The 21,570-nt window shown below is 36.9% G+C and overlaps 1 protein-coding gene across 1 annotated transcript in view; it reads right to left on the bottom strand.

The window, feature by feature from the left end:
• Positions 1-21,570, bottom strand: part of WDR70 (WD repeat domain 70) — a 233,651-nt gene that overhangs the window by 19,389 nt on the left and 192,692 nt on the right. The window contains exons 13-15 of the mRNA XM_074357233.1: positions 20,501-20,639; positions 2,537-2,637; positions 849-928 (exon numbers count right to left, since the gene is read on the bottom strand). Of these exons, the coding sequence (XP_074213334.1) occupies positions 849-928; positions 2,537-2,637; positions 20,501-20,639 (320 nt within the window). The remainder of the gene's footprint in view (positions 1-848; positions 929-2,536; positions 2,638-20,500; positions 20,640-21,570) is intronic.

Genomic DNA, 21,570 nt, shown 5'->3' with positions numbered 1-21,570 from the left:
CAAAAACACTTCTAGTGCCCCCCATCCTCTGCCCCTACTTTCAGCCTGGACCAGGACCGTATCGCTCACTAGTAAAATACGCCCGCCTTGAGTCAGGGGAGCTGAAACACAGCCACCCATCACTCTGTCAGGCAACATGACACAACAGTATTTTTAGGAGGGGGAAAAATAGCTTTTCATTTCAAACGACTGCAGGAATTTAAGTAGGCCGCATGTAATCACATGAGCTAGACTGGTTATGACATCGACTTTTAACACTTCTACTCTTGCAAAAAGTGTCATGGGATCTCTTTACTGATCATAAGCTCCAAGGGACTTTGTCTTACATGAGACCCACCACCAGGGAGAGAACCCAGCAGTGCAGCGCCCCCTGGGCTTTAGACTGAGCCACTGATAAAGTCCACAAGGGCATCTGCTAATGACAACTGCTACTGCATCCAAGATCTCCTTCCCAGTCGCTACCTGTGACAGGTCTGAGACTGTGACTCTGGGAAACAAAAACTAGTCAGATTAATGAGGTTGTGTAACAAACCCGGGAGAAGCTGCTCTGTCTTGGTAGTTAATTTTACATCTGAAGGTCTCACTGGATCAGTCTACCACATGGCCAGAGAATTCAGGCTTTTCCCTTTTGGGCTGAAAAGTTACATGAAATAACTCTGTCTCTGTGATGAGTCACAGAAGCTAAAGGGGTTAGCTATTATGTGACTTGCAGTCCTGCCCACAAGAATGGGCTATTTTGTAATACACGCCTGAACTCTGAGGGCTTCTTCTGTTTCTAAAGCCATGAGACCACAACACACCAGAAGAGAAGACAGATGCGTGATGGACAGACTGTGCTAACAACTTACGGGTGATGATGTAGTCCTGGGTTAGAGTCTCTGCTTGTTTCGCCTTCCGCTGGGTTTTAACGACGCATAATTTTGCTCCCCTGAGGTGAGTAAAAGCAAATTATTTTCTTTACTTGGTCTTAAAAGTCTATCTCAAAAGTATTAGGTACTTTTAGGAACACACTCTGTGCACACCATTTTACCGAGTCCTTGACTTTCTAAGGAATGATAACAGATGGAACCCTCAGTGATAAGAGATTAAACATACAGGAAAGCAAGTCCGTGAATCAGTGGAGAGGTAGCTAGGCAACAAAAGGCTTGTTTAAAAAATCTATAGAAATAACCTAATATTAAGATCTTAAAGAGATATCAATAACATGAAGCAACTTTTCACCCTAAAGGTCATAGGGCTCAAATTTTAGTTTATGTCTCAGATGAAAGCAACCTGGGTGGTCCACATCCCAAGTGGCATTTGTCCACATCCCAAACGGAAGAGTACAAGTATCTGGAATTGAGTCAGCTTGGCAGTGCTGCCAAGGGGCTACAGCCCAAGCATATGTGGGATTAACCAGAAGTCTACTTAGAACATTTCACTTCTCCTTAGCAATAGTAGCCCTATCAGGAGGAACAAATACAAACAAGCAAAATTTTTAAGTAAAGATTTCAAAGATAGTGCCTTCTACAGGGTGCTGTCAAATGGGGTTTACTATTTTTTCAAGTTAAACAGACATCTTCCCATTCTAATTACACTGGCATTTTTTATTTCTTTATTAAAAAACAAAAACAATCCTACTTGTTTTTGAAGACTACAACATGTAAATTTATTTTATAGGGCAAAGGTTCTAACTCCAGAAAATTCCGGAGGAAACAGGACTGTCTGCTTCTATTCAGAGCCAAATAATGGCCAATAAATATTCATTAATAGAGGATGGGTTTCTTTTCCCCCCAAAGAATGTGGGACCTCAAAAAAGGTTTATGGAGGAATCAGTAAATTTAGTATGTGAATTTTAATACTAGCTAGTCATGGTTTACTCTAAAGAACAAGCTAATCAGTCACTGTACCTTAAGAGAGAAACAAAACCATCCTTTTTTTGGGGGGGTGGTGACACGTGTCCACCTTTGTGCCCAAGGAAAACAGAAGTAATTGAGGCACTGCCTCAAGTGAAGTTTTTGGGCCCCTGAAACATGTTGGTATGATTAAATCTGGCATTTAGGGTGGACAGGGGTTGAAGGGGAAAGTACTTGTGCTGTCCTCCTTTGCTGGCCGAGAACAACCCTGCCAAACATCCAAACTGGTACCTGATAAAAGCCCAAACAGAAAGGGAACAAAATGGACTAGCTGTTTCTATTTCCTGTAAGTGGTCAGTTCCCCGCTTTGTTAATCCCTTACATGTATCACTGCTAATGCCACTGTCCAGGGTGGTATGCAAAGTGGGCAGGACTTTTTCCCCCCTTGCACTCAACATTTCAGCTAAAGAACTGCAAATCCCCAGGAAACTTTCACTTTGAATTCTGTATGGATCAAGGGAGATATCCAAATCCTCTTTAAAGCACAATACTAGAAGTTTGAGGCTTTACTCTGTGCCAGCTGCATTTTCTAAAAGGGTGGATCCCCATCAAAGAGGGAAATAAATAAAAGCAGAGGTGAAAAAAAAGCCCTCCCCCCAGTTGTTGTCATCCATCTAAAACAGGCAATACTTATGAAATACCTCTGACTCTTGTTGGGGTCATAATAGACTTTAGCCAATCCATTTCCGGTCCCCACCATGATCTGGTTCAGCTTTGGATGCCACAGGCAGCGGACAACACTCTGAAAAGGAAAGGCATGCTAATCAACTAAAGAGATAACATATAAATGGAAAAAATCCTGCTGATACTTTGATGGCTAGTTTACTAAACTGAATATCATGGGGATGGCTACCTCTAAACTTTTAGGACATTTTCTTCTAAACCATGGGGTCGTGTTCCTGAGGTTAAGTTTCATTCCATCACTTATTATCTGTGTGATACTCTAAATTTAAAAGATGCTCCCTCCCTGACATCCCTCTTCTCCTTTTCTGATACCCTAGAAACCACAAAGTTAGGCTTTCCCAGCTTCACTGTCATGTGAGACTGGCATTGTGGAATGCTGGACCCACATTACTCAGTTCATTTTACCACTGAAGCAGATTTAGATCTCAGTGTTTCATGCTTTTACACACACAATATGCCCCTCTGGACAGCATATTGAGACCAGGTGGCTATTGTTTTTAGTTTACAAAGATCTAAATCTCATAAAGCTTTTTAGGAACAACACACATTTGCAGGTGTTGAATAATATCTCCCTATCTATGAGATAAGCCAGTAGGATAATGCAGAAGTAGACAGAGATACAAAATACAAAGACTTGAATGAAAAGCTGTTTATGAGAAGGTTCACTGGAAGTTATGATCCTTTGAATTCATTACTAGTAAGAAAAATAAGTGGTGCTCTGGGGTCAGAAAGAACCATGTAGTTCTCAGTGAGAACTACAACCTGTTTTTAATTTTTGCTGAAGTAAGAGGGCAGAGGTGGAAGGGACAGCAAGGACAGAATTAAGTGGAAAAAAGATGAAACTAAGGTTGGTAGGCAGAAATACCACACACATGGATCTGCAGAGCTCACTCTGATATTACAAGAAATGAGTGGAAACATTAATTCAGTGTTCATTGGGAACCTATCCCGTGCCAAACAGCATACAAGGACTAAGGGGAAAATGGTACAACTAGATATTGCCGTTTTATGTTCTAATACTAAAATGCAAATCATGGAATTTCTGTCTCCCAAATCTATCCTGGGCTGAATTTCTTTGGTTTCTTCTCCCCAACCATCCAGCTCTTTTGTTAAGACAGAATATCTGGGAATCTCTGTAATCTCTTTTGATAGAAATTCTGGCTCTCACCTGACTGGCAAAAAAATATGCATATAGTTAAATGGCTACAAATCCTTCTCTGAGATTCCTGAGAAACTAAGGAGGAAATATAAGAGTCTGCAGAACGTCTAATTTATGCCTGACAATACTCTAGAAGATGGTTCTTAACTCTGCACCACTGAGGAGGGTTGAGATGTTCTACTGAGAAAATCAAATCAGAGTGGCTGTGCTTCCCCTGTCGTTGGGGGAAAACTAAGTTAAAAGGGCAGGTTTTCACAATTTTAAGTTTTCTTTCCACAATTTTTCTTAAACCTATGGTGCCTGCTACCCAATGTCTGCTAGCAAGTGCTAGAAGATGATAAAACATATACACTGGTGAGTGAATATTAACAGAAAAACTTGAAAATAGTAAATCATATTTTTAGTAAAATATAAAAATAGTAAATCGAAGTTTGACTTTTTGTGTGTGGGGCTGTCATCAATTTTGTGCATATGCTCATGAAACTTACTTTATAATGCATACATATAAAAAGTCTTATTTTCTCCCAATAACAATGTACCTGGTTGGTTAGCTGAAATAAGTGTATCAAAAGTTCATGGTCTGCAAAGCACAGCCTGACCACCAGGAGCTCAGCCAGTAAGACTAATTTGAGAACCATGCCTTGACCACTGGAAATTTCCAAATAGTCAAGACCAGGTATATGGAAATATGAGAAGAATCATAAACATAACTTTATATCCTATCTAGAATAAGTCCATCCAAGCCAATAATCATTGCCTCCAAGTCTCCGCTTAAGTGTCATTACTATCCAGATCATCCTATTTAAAACTGCATCCCTCAAATTCCCTTACTTTCTTTGTTTTCATAGCATGGATCACCTTTCAACGTAATATACAACTTATCATTAATTATGCTTACTGTCTGCCTTCCCCACTAGAACATAGGCAGATCTTGGTCTGTTTTGTGCAGCTAGATTAGTGTCTGGTACTCAATAAATGTTTGCTGCAGGAATGAATTAAAAGTTATAGTTCACCCAAACCTAAATGGATTGCTTTACTAGATAGTGTGAGACAATTTTCAAATTAAAATCATTACTACCTATGAGGAATAATTTGATTTCTCCAAATCAGTATAATATTCAAGTACCCTATAAATACAGTAGGGTTAGTTCCCTCCTAATATGGTCCTAAAAAGAGGGATGTGCAAGGACCAGAGAGCATGAGAAGATAGTGAGAGGGGCTTTCAAGGGCCTTCAGAAATCTCAGCTACCCACACACAGTCCCAAGACAATTTTTTAAGGACATAGTATTAAAGTTATTTCTCTTCTTTGGTTCCCTAGAGGTCTGGCTAAGCAGTCTAAGATTACTGATTCTCAAATATGTGTTCAAGTGAGCAGGGTGCAGAATTGGAAAGGATCCACAGTGTAGGCCTGGTAAATTCCAAGACACCCAGCCAAATAAGCAGTTTCCAGGGGCAGCAGGTTACTGTTACTCTCTCCCTCTATGCCGAGGGTGTAAATGTTAGAGAGAGGCAACTGCCTAGGCCAAAAGACCAATGTCAGCTTACTTTCCAGGGAGTCTGAGCTCAGGGCAGTGCACCTCATCCCGTTCACAGTCTTTACTCTCTAACGCCCTTAGACAGCATAAGTTCTCATGAAGAAGCACATTTACTCTCCTATTCACACAGAAGCAAGGAGAAGGCAAATGAGACCCCTTGAACTAAGCAGTCATTCCAGAGCTCCATCCACTGCAGTGGTGAGTCACCAAAGTGGCCAATGAGGGCTCTGGGAGCAGTCTGACTTAGGCAAAAGATCGTTAAGGCTCAATTACCCTAAGACTGGTTATTAATCAAATACTACAAGGATTCCAAAACATGGAATGAAGAAACAGAATTCAAAGTCAAAGGTGGGTGGGCTTTTTTTGTTTATTAATATTTATTGTGTGTGTTTAGCTAACCTCTATAAACTTTGCAGTTAATGCGGCTCCACACTTCGTCCTGTCAAGGAAATGCATCTTATAGCAGAGAGCTGGCTATCTGCCAAACCAAACAATCCCTGAGACAGCAGCAAGGCTGGGGAGCAAGCAGAGCTTCACGCTGCTAACTTGTCAAACACACATACTGGGTTTTACTTAACAACAATGGGACACGTGCCTGCTAGAAGAAGCCCAAGGAACCATCAGAAGACAGATGAGCTGTAACTACTTAGAAAGAGTGCATTTACTCAATCAACCATCCACCAAGGACTTCCTCCATCCTCTGTTCTTGAAGAGGTACTTCTGTAGCTGGGGGCTTGCCACATTCAGATTTACTGAGTGATGATACAGCAAATGAAGGGTAGAGAGCATGTCTGAATCAAAGGACCAGAGAAAAATGTCATAACATGAGGTCTACATGAACCAAAGGGAAAGCCTTCTCATTATATTATGAGATTCAAATGACAGAAGACCACTGTGGTGCAAAGAAATAGATTCCACAGTCAGTCTGCAGAGTTTAATATACTGATTTGCTTACTTAAACTGATAAAGTGTTTTATTCTTACACTAATCTACTTCATTTTACCAAAGCATGAGGGACCTGCGTCGGCTTCCCCTAGCTGCCTAAGTGAACTCCATTTTAGCATAAAACTAAGTTTAGTTTTCTAAACCAAAGCCTACTGTCATTTTAGATAATCGGGCAGTGCAGAGCAACCACAGTCTGCCCCCCAAGTACGTAGCTCTAGCAGCAGCCACAGAGCGTCAATAACTGGGGGTTGGAGATCATAAGCAAGATGACAAGGCGTTACAAGACTTTCATGTGCTCAACACAGAGATCTTTCTTCTCTGCAGAGACCAAAGGAAAAAGAGAAGGGTGGGTTAGGGAAGAAGAAAGCACTATGTGTACAAAAGACAGTGTCAAGATTCCAAAACAGGAATTTGGAATTTACTCCTTAGCAAAAGTAAAAAGGCCACCAAAAATTCCAAGTAATTTATTTCTGTGGTATATCTGTTTACTTTAAGTGAAATCATGGAAGCAAATAAGGAGAGGAGAAGGAAACCAATGAGAGAAACGAATTTATATTTTAGGACATGGAAACTATTAGGTATCTGGAACTTCATGTTATTAAAGTAATTGAATCCTCTCAACAATACCACAAGATTAGTTATCTCACACCCACTTCACAAGAAGAAACTGAGGCTTGTAGGAGGCTGGGTAACTTTCCCAAGGTCACATAACTTGTACACAGAAGAGCAGGGATCGGCAAGGAGGCTTTTCCAACTCCAATGCTTGTTCCTTTAGACTACCTAATTATGTGAAGTCCTATTTTAGAAGTTGGGGAGGAAGGGATGTGGGAGATGTAAAATCATTTCTAAACTCACCTAACCCAGAAGTAGAAACCTTAGCAAGTTTATATTAAAAAGCAGATGGTATTACTAAAACCATAAAGGAAAAAGCCCACCACTACCCAGTTCACAAATGTTACTATAAAAGAAATCAATGCCTGCGTAACATCTTAGGAGTCTGTAATGCACATATCCAAACACTACCCTTATTCTACTTTACAAGCTAAAAGAAGCCCAACATCCTTCATAATTTTATATCTTAAACATGATTATGATGAAACACCATTTCCTGATCCTTCCCAGCTGCTGACCCACACTGTAAAAGAAACTCCATCTGGTTTTTTCATGTTTGGTTTTTGTCATATAGTACAAGAATGAATAAGCTAACTCGGTGATTCCTCGGGAGAACAAGTATTTTCCAGAATTTTCAAATAAGGAGCCTTACACCTGTCTGTGAAGGAGAGCGTCACACAGTTTTGCAGACATCCTCCAGACTACCCACTGCATTTGAAAGGCTGTGTGTATACTGATGCCCAAGGCTAAAAACTCAGATCAAGATGTGAGTCCAAAACAAATAAAAAAGAAGGCAGATGAAAATGGAAAGGTTACTGGAGGGGAATTTTCTTCAGATTTCCACAAGCCCAAGTTTTATTTCACAGAGAAAGAAAAACTGCTTTCCACATTAAGATACTGAGCCAGGGAGGTAGAAGAGTAAGACAGGAATTCTTTGAACTTTTCCAGGCTATTTGTCCTGTCCTCCCATTGCCTTGCTTTTCCCACACCTGGACTGTTTTGCAGCAGGCATGGGCCATCGGGCTTAGTCTCGTTCCTCTAATGTTCAGGATGCAAACCTGATGAGTAGGCCTTAGTCTACAATAGATAAGACTCCTCAACACCCACCTGATCTCCGTGGAGACATCCCTTAAATAAAAACAATTAAAGGCATTTTCTCTGCTCTTCTAAGTGAGCACTCACCTATCCTTTTTCCCTCCTCCACATTCCTCCAACTCTAAGGACGTTCTCCCACAGGGCCAGACTGTAGCAATTGTCACTTTTTGCTGGAAATCTCAATCTTCCTTCTTCCCTGCCCCAAATAATTCTGTTTCTGATAAGTCAGCTAGAAGCCCAATAGTGAAAGGAACAAGCGCCATGGCACCTTTATAAATGCAGGGGTTGCCGCAGAAAAACCAAACAAGGAAAAGTGTTGCTCTATACCTCCATAAATATTTGGTACAGATGCACAGATCATACTTTTTTAAAAACTGGCATCCAGTTATCAAATTATGTCCCATCAAACACATGGAAAATGCATTTATTAAAATCAGTTTATTTACAGCCTCTGCTTTCAAATTAAGGTAACTGCTAAAGCAGCAAAAATCTGGAACCTGGTAATTGTCCTTGGCACAAAATGAAATCACATCTGTATCTGATAATGAACTTGCCTAAAGAATTTCATCACGAGAAAAAGTTCTCAAGAGAAAATGGAAGGTCTCTTGGGTAAGAAAATTAAATACAATTTTCTTCATCTAATTCAAAACACTAAATGTTAGTTTGCTCCAACCTGCTATTTGAGAAGAATTTACAAAGGCAAAGAAAGCACAAATAATGACTGAAGAAAATCTGGTAATTATTCTTATTAACAACAGTCTGGCAGCAGGAAACAAACAGGAGGCTGGATGCTGGGGTCCACGTCAGTGAGCGACATCAGTGGTGGGTCATGAAAGGCAAATACCCCAGAGGCCCCGAACCACAGTGATCCCTTAGAAGCAGCTCTCACTGGAGGCAGGCTCCCAGAATTCAAGTAGAACTTCCTACTGGTGGGCAGAGGATGGATCAAGTATGCCAGGATATAGAGCCCCTCAGGCTTGAGAGGGGCCTGGGGCACTGGAACTTCATGCAAGTCAGTTCTAGCAAACAGTAGCCTTCTCTGTTATATCATATACTATCGTCTATAATGAGGACCAGGTTGTGAAAAAGCTTAGAAAGCACTACTGAAGCCATCTCTCTCAATCATATCTGTACAGACTCAGAGCCCTTTCCCTTCTTCATTTATCCATAGTGCAACAGAGATAGGCATAAAGAGCATGACCATAAATCTCTCCCTTATATGAATGAACAAAGCACAAATGGATAAAACTTTTAAATCCCTAACTACTGGATAAGAAATAAATTATGATCAGATCTCAGAAATCATCAAGTATGTAAAACAAAAAAATATATATATAGGAAAAGCTCAATCTTCGAAGATAAACTATACAGGAGTGTAAGGCACTATTTGTCTTAATACAGTATATGTAAAGATGTCTTACAAATCATACTCTTGTATTTAGCCCTTTGGGGGTCTCATAACCCTTCGTCCTACAAGACATAGCATTATCTATCACTCCAAAAAAGGAACACTATCCTGGGACATGTGTTAATTATAGAACTTTTTCTTCCCCACACTATATATAATTGTGAAAGTTTGGCTAGAATTCCAACAGAACACCTGGAAAACTTGTTACCAAAGATCGTTCATCAAGTTCTGGTTGGGACAGGAGAAACTGTCAAAGAAAATCCTACAAAACAAAGTCCTTCACTTGGTCTTCTACCAATGGGATGTAATAGGGTGCTGAGGTGAGACGATGCAGCACCAGCCACTACTGTACTGTATGTTTATACATTATACAAAGAATAGTGTGTCGTTTTGAACACATTTAAATACCTACAAAATCAAGTACTTTTTTGATATTTTATAGAGTCAAGTATGTATCTCCTTCAGGGTTGTATTATCTAATGCCCAATTCTTCATCCAGTTTCACCACTCATGGCAATTATGTCTATACAAGGAAGTACAGATATATTTAAATACCAATTAAATAAAACACCAAACTCTTGTGTAGAAAAGGAAAAAAAGGTTCTAATTAATCAAAAGGGAAACATTGACTGTTTCTACTCTTTTGAAGGACTAGAAATAGAAGCAAAACAGTAAACAAAACATTTCCTTGAAACTGCTGACACCAAGTAAGTAGTAGATGCCTCTTAACACTGCATGTTGCAGGTTAAATGACACTAGAAACATGAATAAACTACTTTTTTTGAATAAACTATTAAACTGGACAAGCCCTCCTTTTAATCCTCATTCATCTGCCTTCGATGATTTATAAAACCTGAAGCAGTATGTGATAGGCTCTTCATCTCACTGTAACTCCCAAAACGAGATTACTCAAATAGATATTTATAGGAAAAGACATCTCACCATTGGTTTTGAAATAGTGATTTCAAATACTGATTCCTACAGTAAACATTACCTCAAAGAAGAGAATGTTGAATAGAGAATCAAAATAACTACACCTGAATTAAGGGTCTACTGGCTAAATTCATAAATTGTTTTCTTTAAAGAGACTGAAAATGAGGACGAAATAAAATAATAAGCACATCAGAATTTGTCTTCTAAGGAAGAATAATGATTACACTTTTGATAAAATATAGTGACAAATTCCAACTAATAATATTTACTTCAAGCACAGTGTATTTTACAAAATAGATCCAGGAAACAGATCATATTCATTAACAGTATAACCACCAAAACAAATTATATTCATTAGAGTTTTAAATTACCAGTACTTTAAGCATCTGCAGTAAATTTGTTTCCTCCACTGAACTCAAACACAGCTATTTTTAGTAAGTCTGAAAAAGGATCATCTCAAGTTTTAAAGATGCAGACAATTAAAATCTGTACTTCTTTCATCAAATCTAAAAGAAAACATATTTATGCTCTGAAATTCCAAATTAATTAGAGAAGCATTAACAAAAAAGAAAAATAAGAGAGGATGGTATGAAATAGGCCATTATAGTAAGTCCCAATAAGAATATACTAGAATAAAATATATCAAAAGGTAAAGCAAAATTAACAAATACATTTTTATCAAACACCTACTATGACATACATTGTGCTGGCCTTTAGGAACAATGCCCTTACCACCCACATGGCAATGAGGAGACCCTTACTTCAATTTGGTCACTGGAGAATATAGAAATGACTGACAAGACTGTGTCAATGATAACTGAAGTGCTGAGAAAATGTGACCCACAAGGAAATGTTAAAACAACAACAACTAAGTCTGGTTTGCTTAGACAAGATAAGACAGCACAGTAACTTTATAATCTTCAAGGAAATAGAGGATGTTGACCAGCTGTTCTCCAATTCCTTGAGGACTAGAGTAAAGGATGTGGGCTCTAAGCATGAGAATGTGAGGCTAAAAGAAAAGGGGAAAAAAAAGATTTGATGGTAAGGGATTTCATAAACAGAAATGAACTCTTTAGGGAGACTATAAAATCTTCTGTTAAAAGTTTACTTTTCATATTAGGATAGTTGAGCCATAGTTCTCAGGTGGGCAAGAAGGTGGACTCTTGGAAAGTAATATTGAGACACTGAGCAAAGTGCTCCTGATGCCAGATGGCAGCTAATAAAGAAAAAGCCAGCAACTCTGCCTGTGGCATAGTTATGCCAAGGGAACACATCACCAGAGTAAGAGAGGTGACTCACACTAGGATCAAGGCCATTACTGTATTTCCCACAATATGAATGTCCCTACAAATGTGCAGCCATCTTAGAAGCTTCCTCTTAGGGACATCTGCTGCAATTTATACTATTTCATTATTTATTTCATATAGTGTTTTCCATCACTGTTACAATTTTTTTGATTAAAAAATCTCCCAGTTCCGTGTGAGACAGAGGGATCACATTCCATTCAGTCTCTCCCTCTGAATGCAGTTATAAAACCTAAATTTGAGGATTCTGAAAAGCAAGCAGTCCAGAATTCAAAGAAAGTATCACTGAAGCAGAGGTGAGTTTACTATTTCCCCAATTCTGGTACTCAGACCTCTCCCTCCTCTCACCAAAAACAACCTGTTAGTAACAAAATAATCAAAGTTTTAAATAAAGACAGCATCAATCTAACTGAGATTTCCTTTGGCCTCAGGCTTCAGTATGGCTTGGTATAGCACTGTTACCGATCTCATTTCTTCTTAAGTATAGGAATTTTATTCATTATGAATTTTTTGCATTAATTTTTATTTTTTATAATGTTGCATTAAAATGTTAATTTATCTTGATTACTGAGTTTTTTGGGCCTCCTTAAATTTTGTACTTGTGCCTGACCCTAGTCCTGGCCTTGCCTCAACCTATATCTTACTCTATTATACAAAAATTAGCTCGAAATAAACCATGCACTCAAAATAAATCACATAAAACTTCTAGAAGAAAACAGAGAAGAATATCTGTGTGACTGGGGGTCAGTTAAGAAGTTTTTAGATATGACACTAAAACTACATTCTATAAAAGAAAAAAACTGATAAATTAGACTTTCTCAAAATTAAAGTACTTTGCTTTGTAAAAGACCTTGTTAAGGGGGGTAGAAAAAACAAGGAACAGATTGGGATAAAATTTTTATAAGTCACATATCCTAAAAAGAACTTGGCATCTAGAGCATATAAAAGACTCTCAAAATTAACAGTGAGAAAACAACCTTATTTAAAACTGGGCAAACAACTTAAACAGGCACTTCACCAAACAAAATATAAAAATGAACACATGAAGATACTCAACATCATCAGCCATCAGGAAAATGCAAATTGTAACCGTGATGAACTACCACTTCACATGCCTATCAGAATGTATAAAATTAAAAATGTTAACAATACAAAGTGTTGGTGAGGATGTAGAGCAAGTAAAAACACTCACACACTGATGGGAATGCAAAATGGTATTATTAATCTGAAGAATGGCTTGGCAGTTTCTTATAAAAATATACACTCAGCCCATGACTCAGCAAGCCTACTCTTAGGCATTTACCCTAGAGAAATAAAAACTTATATTCAAACAAAACCTATATATGAATTACTACAGCAGCTCTATCCATAATCTCCAAAAATTAAAAACAATCAAATGTCCTTTAATAGATAAACAAATTGTGCTAGACCCATATAGTGGAATACTACACAGCCATAAAATGTAACAAATTATTGATATGCATAACAAACCTGTATGAATCTCAAAGGATTCTGCTGAAAGAAATTGATCTTAAAAGGTTACACACTGTATGAGACCATTTATATGATATTCTTGAAAAGCCAACACTATAGTGATGCAGAACACATCAGTGAATATCAGGGATTAGAAATGGAAGGCAAGGAAGTGGGTGAGAGTGTGACCATAGAGAGAGAGCACAAAGGAGATTTTGGGGAGTGATGGAACTGTTCTGACCCTGTTGTATTGATAGTGACTACAGGAATCTAAACAAGTTTTAAAAAATTACAGAACTGTACACTTTTAAAAGTAATAAAAGAAAATCAGCACTAAACTAATTCCTTTCCTTTTCCCTAGGTAAAACATTTTAAGACTTGATAAGGTAGATATTAACAGTTAAACCATCATGAAATCAGTGGTTTCTTTCCTCTTTACTCTCATGTGTCTACAGATGAACACGCAACTGTACTCTTAAATCCTGAGAACTACTGTCCTGGAACATCCATAGCATGATACCTTTAGGTGCAATGAGAATCAAGAATTAATTTAATTAGGTCTTACCAGCCCCACCCTGGACACTGAGGCTGACTTACTAGAGACTCCAGCCGAGTTCCAGTTACTGTTTAAATTGAACTCTGATTTGCATGCTGCTGGCTTTAGGAAATCCCCAAAAAAGGTTTAGTAAGTTAAATCACAAAAGCAGTAAAAATGCAATATTGTTTTTCATCATAGCCCAATAGCATCTCTGTTTGTATTAAAGAAAATACTCCTACAGAAAGTAGCAGTGACTGATCACTGTGCTTCTTGACAGTAAAATAACCATGCTGAAAGTTAGCTCATGACCGTGGGGAAAGGCAGTGCTAGAAAAAGAACCATGTGACTGCTGTGTTGGCAAATTTACACTAAAACTCCAGCATCTTCTACTTACTCCCAAGTTTCCTATCACATACTCATATATCTCAGAAGACCAGGAAACACCCAGAGCTCACTTACCGTGTCTTTCTGTTCTCAACTAGCAAACGCTCCATAAACCTATGTTGAGTCTATTGTCTTATCATTTGGCGGTGGGAAAACTGACAGATTTTATTAAATACAAGCATGTTAATCAGGATCCATCAAGAATCTATACTGTTTAATCCTCCTAAGAAAGTGAATCACAATAAAATATCATTAAGCTGATACTGTTTTATTCAAAATAATACATAATTCAAAGCAACTGCTATTTCCTTGCCAGCCAGCTGCCTGATTGCTATTTAATAAAAATCACATAATGGAAAGCTAGTTAACTCAAAGCCCATTTTTTTCCATCCCCTTGTGCTTCACATTAAAAAGGTTTCACTGTATTTTAGAAAACAGATAAATGCCAAATATAGTCTTTTTTTCAAGTTTATTTTCAGTTGGCATTTGCACTGACAATAGCTCAAGTTCCCTCTGTGTACTATTTCTTACGTGATCCTGACTGGGCAAAGACACTGCTGGACCCCTTCATTTCTAGAAAACTTTTAAAGAGGTGCACTTCGGCTTGAGCTGGGACTTTATATGAGTGGGACAGATCATTAGCCTATTTCCAGTACAGAATGGAAGAACAGATGAGTTCCTCAGCATATTCAGAGAGAAGCTTTCACAGGCACAGCTTCTTTAATTCATTAAGTTTGAAGCAATTTCCCAGATTAGTTATATCTGTATTCAAATATGAAAACAAAGATACATTCCAAAGCCAATTCTGAGGACCCCTGGAATAGCCATTAATTTGAATGACCTTTCTGCTCTCCTTCACATGTAAAAATAATGGGGGAAATGACTGTGTGTCTGAAGACTCAGCACGTCCTTTACACTTATAAATTAAGATAAACAGCTAGATTCATGAAGGATCTATTATTTCATGGCCCCATTATAGCCATTTATTCTTTTTCAATCTGTTTGGATTTAAAATATTCATATTCCCTCCTAGTAAGAACACAAAAACTTTTTATGTGAAACGCAAGTGGTAATCCTTTCATTTTATATGTTATATGTCATTTTATATGTTAACACATAAGCAACTTTTTTGGACATCAAAATTCATTAATTTAAGTATCTGGGAATAATCTATGGGTGATGTGATAAGATATGATATTTAATTTCTCAATGATCTCTTGTTAGTTTTTTAGATTTAATATGTACTACTTTTATAATCAGAAAAACTCAATTAAAATACAAAAAGCTAATCTGATGTAGTCCTCACTAAAATATATATATGAAGAATGTATGTATATATCAAGAATTAGATCTTACAAGGTGAGGAAAACTAATGTGAACTCAAGTTCTCTTCAGAACTTCACCTAATTAAATAAAGAAGGAAACAAAGTTGGTATTTTAATGGAAATTTTTGCTTTTTTTTTTTTTAAGAAATCTCTCTCTTTTTGTTACATAATATGGACCTTACCTTCTCCTCAGTATATGAAGTAGGCTATCTCTGGAATTGGACAAATAGGTCTGAAATAACAAACTTTCCCCTCCTTTTGGTAAATATACAAACTGTAACTTAACATAATTTTAACAATAATTATATACTTTTCAACCAATACTTATGATAATAAGGGGCAAAGATACAGCCTGTAGGTAGTTAGGTAGTAAGTAGATAAATAGATAGAGATAGATAGATAGATAGATAGATAGATAGATAGATAGATAGATAGACAGACAGACAGACAGACAGATAGACAGACAGGTAGATAGATAAATTTGGTAGAAAAACTTCAAATTTTCTCTCTCTTATAAGGAAAGGCCAGAATTAATATTAAAAAGAAATAGAAAAGTCATTATTTATAATTTACTTTCCTCCATTTGACAAAGATGAAAATAACTGATAAAGTTCTGGGAAGGCAAATCCAGAATATAAATACTTTCTGTAACTATAGGGTTGGTTCTGTGAAAAAATTAATAACAATTTTTCAAACTGATAGAAAACACTAATATTTGACACTCTTGAGTTTTCTTTCTGAAAGAACATAAATGAGGTGTGCATAATCCCAATTTCATACCTCATAGGGAAGGAATATTCCAGAGAACAAGTAGCGGTAGAAAGAAACAAAAATCTAAGAAAATCCTTGTTCTCTGCTATCTATTCTCTTCAATGGTTAAAAAAAATGTTCCTAGAGATAATCAAATATGCTTTAGATAATCGCAAATGAATCTTTTTTTTCCTTTTCGAAAGAGTTGTACTTATCTTTCTTATGTTGGTACTAGGATTCTCAATCAACTTTGAAATGCCTAAGGCAGTCTAGTTGAAAATGCTACAGCAAATTTTCTTTCCCTTCCCATCAGTGGCCAAATGCTAGATCAGTTGTGCTAAATGCTATAGCTATGTTTTAAAAATAAAGGTTTCGCTTTTTTCTCTTTCGACCTCACTTTTGTTCAGTCAGTGTTTATAGAAACAGAAGTACCCAAGCAAACAAACAAATCAGAAGAGAAGTCAGGATCAGGTGTGAAATTTCTGACTTTTTTCCCTTCCACTTTTTTTCTTTGCCCAAGGGAATGTCTGTTATCTCTTTTAAATTACTCTTTTAAAGCAACTGAGGTGAAGAGGCCATCATCTTAAATAATACCAGGTCAAAACAACTTTATTTCACTATGCTTGGGTTAGAGAGTATAAATGGTAATATGCTAGTACAAATGCATAAACCATGTCCCTTGATTTATATTAGTGAAAAAGGAAATTCTATTAGTCATTTTTCAACAAATTATAGTTTGGTGAAAAAAATCACTAAGCTATTAATAGTTTAAAATGTTATTTCAGAGCATTTACCAAAATAACTGGAACTTTGTAAAGGTTTAAACATTTCTCTGTTTCTTCTAAACATAATTATTCCTTAAAATATTCATATGCAATCTCCAAATTACATTTTGTCCATTCTTTCTCTCCTGTGTTTTTCTCACATAAAACAGAATAATAGAAACCTTTTACACAATATATAAAAAGTCTAGGGTCCCATCTCATACAAAAATAAAAGTGAGCTTGTAAATTCAAAATTCAAGTCACACTCTGGAATTTATCTTAGAAAAGAGGCTAAGCACATTACTCAAATCACAAAGAAATAGATGATAAATGAGGATATGCATTTTTTTAACTTGAAACAAAATTGGACTATAAAGGAAACATCTAAAAATAATTTTAGCAAAATTATAAAATGTGTACAAACATCACATAGTAAAAATAGTAAATGTTAAAGAAACATTTGTCATCTAGTGAAGAATGTTGAGAATCTCTACATTGAATAGAGAAAGACAATTTTTCAAAGCATATGACAATGCAGAGTGTGTAATTAAAACCATCTTTTAAAGTTTGTTTCAAAAATAAATATGGAAAATGTAATTGTTGTAAATTTAATAGCCATTTATTGTGAAGATTGGAGGATAGTTTTTAGTTATTAGGAAATTAATTTTATAGATTGTTAACACCTCCTAACAGAAAACAATGTTTGGCTCCCTACATATGTTGACCTAGGCATTCCAGAATATAACTATCTAGGAGTTTATTTGGTTTCAGAAAAAGGAATGAGAAAAAAATATAATCAGTCATACTTTACTGAAGAAAATGGAGACATGTAGGATAGACATAAAGCCACCTTGGCCTGCCTGGTCAAATAAGCAAACAACTAAATGTTGCTGTTAAGAATATGAGATGCTGCTTTTTATCAAATTAAAACTCATTATAGCAGAGTGTGGTATTTCCAAAAGAAATGACATCATGGCTTTTAATGACAAAACACAAATAAATAAAAGAGGTGTTATTGGCCTTTCTAGTAAAGTGTCCACCCTCTTCATCCATTCCAAAGAATGAGTTTGTTTATTTTCTTACATTCCAAGAAGACTTAAAACTTGAGAAAAGAGATCAAAGGGGCAGTTTAAAGTCCCTTTAGCATACCATTCTACAATATAAACAGAAAGCAATGCTGTCTGATGTTAACAACCAAAAAAAGACAAACAAATCCTCAATCAATGATTTAAAAGGCCACATTAAGGTGTGGGGTTTGTCCCTATTTGAAGTTCCCTCTTCATCCATTAATTAAAATGGGTCTCAAAGTCTGTTTCCTGACTTTTCTAAGATAATTCAATACATGGTATATTCTGTCTACTTAATGTCCTCACTCCCTTGTTTGCTTCTCATCACTTGCTCATCCCTTAAATGCTCCAGTTTCCTAGGGTTCATCTTTCTCTATCCTTTATGCCTTTGCCGTGACCAAACTAGCCAGCAACCAACATTTCAACCATACACTATTAGTACTTCTCCCCAAATTGTGCCTTCTTTCTTCTGAGCACCAAACTCATCTCCCCATCTGCCTTCTGAGCATCTCCACGCAGAGGTCCTAAAGGTACTTCAAGTTCAACATATCAACAACAGAACTATCTTTCTTCTAAAACCTGCTTTCTTCTTTGTTTTAATCTTAGGGAACACTGACCCAGTCTCCTAAATATAAACCTCAGCCTTCATATACAAATGAATGCCACATCCTGTAAATCTAACCTCCATACCTCAGTAAAAATTAACTTCTAAAACCTAGATCTGAATGTCTCATTCCTCTGCTTAAAAGGCCACAAAATAAAGTCATCTTATTATTATGGTATACAAGGTCAGTTTACCTTTCCATTTCTAGATACTTCTCTCCTGCCTCACTCTCCCAAGACACATCTGTGCTCTACAATATGCATTACTGGCACTTCCCAAGTATACATTCACGCAGTCAATAAACAAGCGCCATCTACATGCCAGGCACAGTTTTAAGCATCAAGGATATCGCAGTGAATAAAATAAAGTTTCTGCCCTCATGGGCTTACATCCTGGTGGAAGAAGACAGACAAAAACAAGCAAATATATAATAGACAAGGTGGTGGTAAGTGCTACTGAGAAAAAGATGTAGCTAGGAAAGCAATTTAGAACAACACAACAAACAGCGTGTTCCGCACAAGTAAGAAATCCAGCATATTTTTAAGACTGCAACCATAATTCTACACCCCTTAATTTATTTACATTTCAGTTTAAATTATAATTTAAAAACACAACACCATGAATAACACTGAGATGTATAGTCACTGAGAGGCATAACAAAACACAGCTTACTTCTGGAACAACCAACTAAAACAATAATTTTATTTTTTGAGATTAAAGTTGAGAAAGTCAAGAGTGTTTTTCTTTGATTCTGGTGTTTTAGTTGGCTCCTGGATGCACCCTAAAAAAGTATTATTAGTGCTGGTACATTTCAAATTATGTCATGAGATTAGAATCTGTAAAACTTAAGGACTCATCTAGAATTAGTCTCATTGTTAGTTCACTGCCTCTAACTATACCATGGTTTTAAATTTAAGGCCTACAAATTAAGACTCCATTGTAATACTAGAATATTAGAGACAGGAGCTTTTTGCTGGTGATTAAAAAAGAGTTGTTCAATTGTCTGAATCATTTAAGTACATAATATGTCTCAACTGTTCACAAAGAGCTGAAACAATTGGAGAAACCTACATAAGAGCACTGTTTAAGATATAGGGTGTTACTAAAGGATTTGACAACGCGCCAAAGAAAATTTGCACTGACATTAAATGGCCTGTTTCATACTCAGAAAATAACAATGATTTGCTTCAGTATCTAAATAATAATACATACTTTGAACGACTTTAAAGGATCTCAGATTTTCCTCTGGGAATCTTCACTATTATTGTATTATATATGGCTCCAATCTTGGGACATGAATTAATGAATGCATGCATGCATACATGCTGGTATTTTAGTGCTTACATAAATTTGTAAAGAAAACTAAAGGGCTTTTTTTTTTTTTGGATGTATTTAAGTTAAATCTGAAATGTTTTAAACTTCCAATAACTAAATAGAAATTAAGTTCAATGGAAGCTAAGTCTTACTTTTTTTATTTTTAATGAAAAGTACTGGGGATTGAACCCAGGACCTCACACATGCTAAGCATGTGCTCTACCATCGAGCTCTACCCTCCCCACTGAGTCTTACTTCAAGTGACAACTCTGACAGGGAGGACTCTGTCAAAGTTTTCAAACAATGATACATACACTTCATCACATTCTCAGGGCATAATGTTTCACTTCTGCCCATAATCCCTGAATCCTCACAAACAAGCACATTGTGGCAAGTTCCTTTCTGTGTTCTACATGACGATCAGTTTCTCCTCTCCTCAAATTGGTTGGCAGAGGGGGTAAACATCCCAGGCCCAGCTGAAATTCTGACTAAAGTGTGGGCCCACAGGAAATATTGGGTCAGGGGAGAGAGGAAGGTAGTTAAGCCAGTCTGCAATGTACTAATAATTCCTGTGTTGGAGAAAAAAGCAGCTACTACTGCACTGTAAGGGCAAGGGCTTACGCTCTGTTTAAAAGCCAAAACCAAAACAAAGACGGCTAAGAGGCAAACTTGACTTCATTCTCAAGACTGGAAGAAAAGAATATACATACCGCATCTGTGATGTCTATTTCATATACCCTTTGGAAAGTCCTGCGCTCAAAGAAAACAAGTTTGCCGCTGCCACATCCCCTTTGAACAGATGTACCGGTGACAATCAGTTTATCATCTGGACTGAAACAACAGTCAGTCCTACAGACAAAAAGAGTTTATAAATACAGGCTTATGACCCCACAACAGTGCAGCGATAATGAGTGAGTTAAATAAAATAGAGCAACATCATTGTAATAAGACAGAACTCTCATATAGGGCTTATAATAAGTCAGGCACTTACATTAATTCACTTAATAATTCTATGAAGTAGATACTATTATTCCCATTTTACTGATGAGGAAACTGAGGCAGAGAGAGGTGAAATAAACCTTGCTCAAGATCACAAAAGTAAGTGGTGCAGCTGGGATTAGAACTTGAATAGTCTGATTACAGAATCTATGCTCTAATTTCATAGATTATAATATCCTTTAATGCAAATAGAGTGTGGGAAAAACTCAATACAGACATTGACAGTGTCTATACACAAATAGACATTGTATGACTAATGTCTAAGCAGTGATTATTTTGACCAGTTTTGGAACTGTTTTTTACCAGCACCACCTCTCAAGTAATTTGAGTTTTGTCAAGTCAAGGACCATGAAATGAGGAGCAGGCTGCACCGCTGGAGCCTAATTGATGGCTATGATTCAGCAGCTCTTGTGATTAGAGGTCTGGCCACCTGATTGTGAATAATCTAAGACATACCCAAAGACGTTATGTCATTAGCATTACTTGCAGCAGGCATAACAGCTCAAAAAATTCTCATCACCTATAAATTCATGTTTGTTTGTCCATCTGTTTGTTTTAACAGATAAATGCCATGGGCAGCAGACCATGTTAGAGTTAGTGCTCTGATATTACACAGCTTCCTCCATCTGATGCTTCCATTACCTTCATGCTTTCCTTGTTGGTCATGATTTAACACAGATGTGAAATTTTATTTCTACCAAAATAGAAAATTTTGCTTAGGCACTAACTGTACAGCTCAGAGGTCAAATCCCAACGTAAGCTGCCTCAGAAAAATCTTTAA

Source organism: Camelus bactrianus, chromosome 3 (genome assembly GCF_048773025.1).
Source record: "Camelus bactrianus isolate YW-2024 breed Bactrian camel chromosome 3, ASM4877302v1, whole genome shotgun sequence".
NCBI classification, from domain to species: Eukaryota; Metazoa; Chordata; class Mammalia; order Artiodactyla; family Camelidae; genus Camelus; species Camelus bactrianus.
Note: the sequence above shows the minus strand (reverse complement) of the source record. Positions and strands in the feature narration are given on the sequence as shown.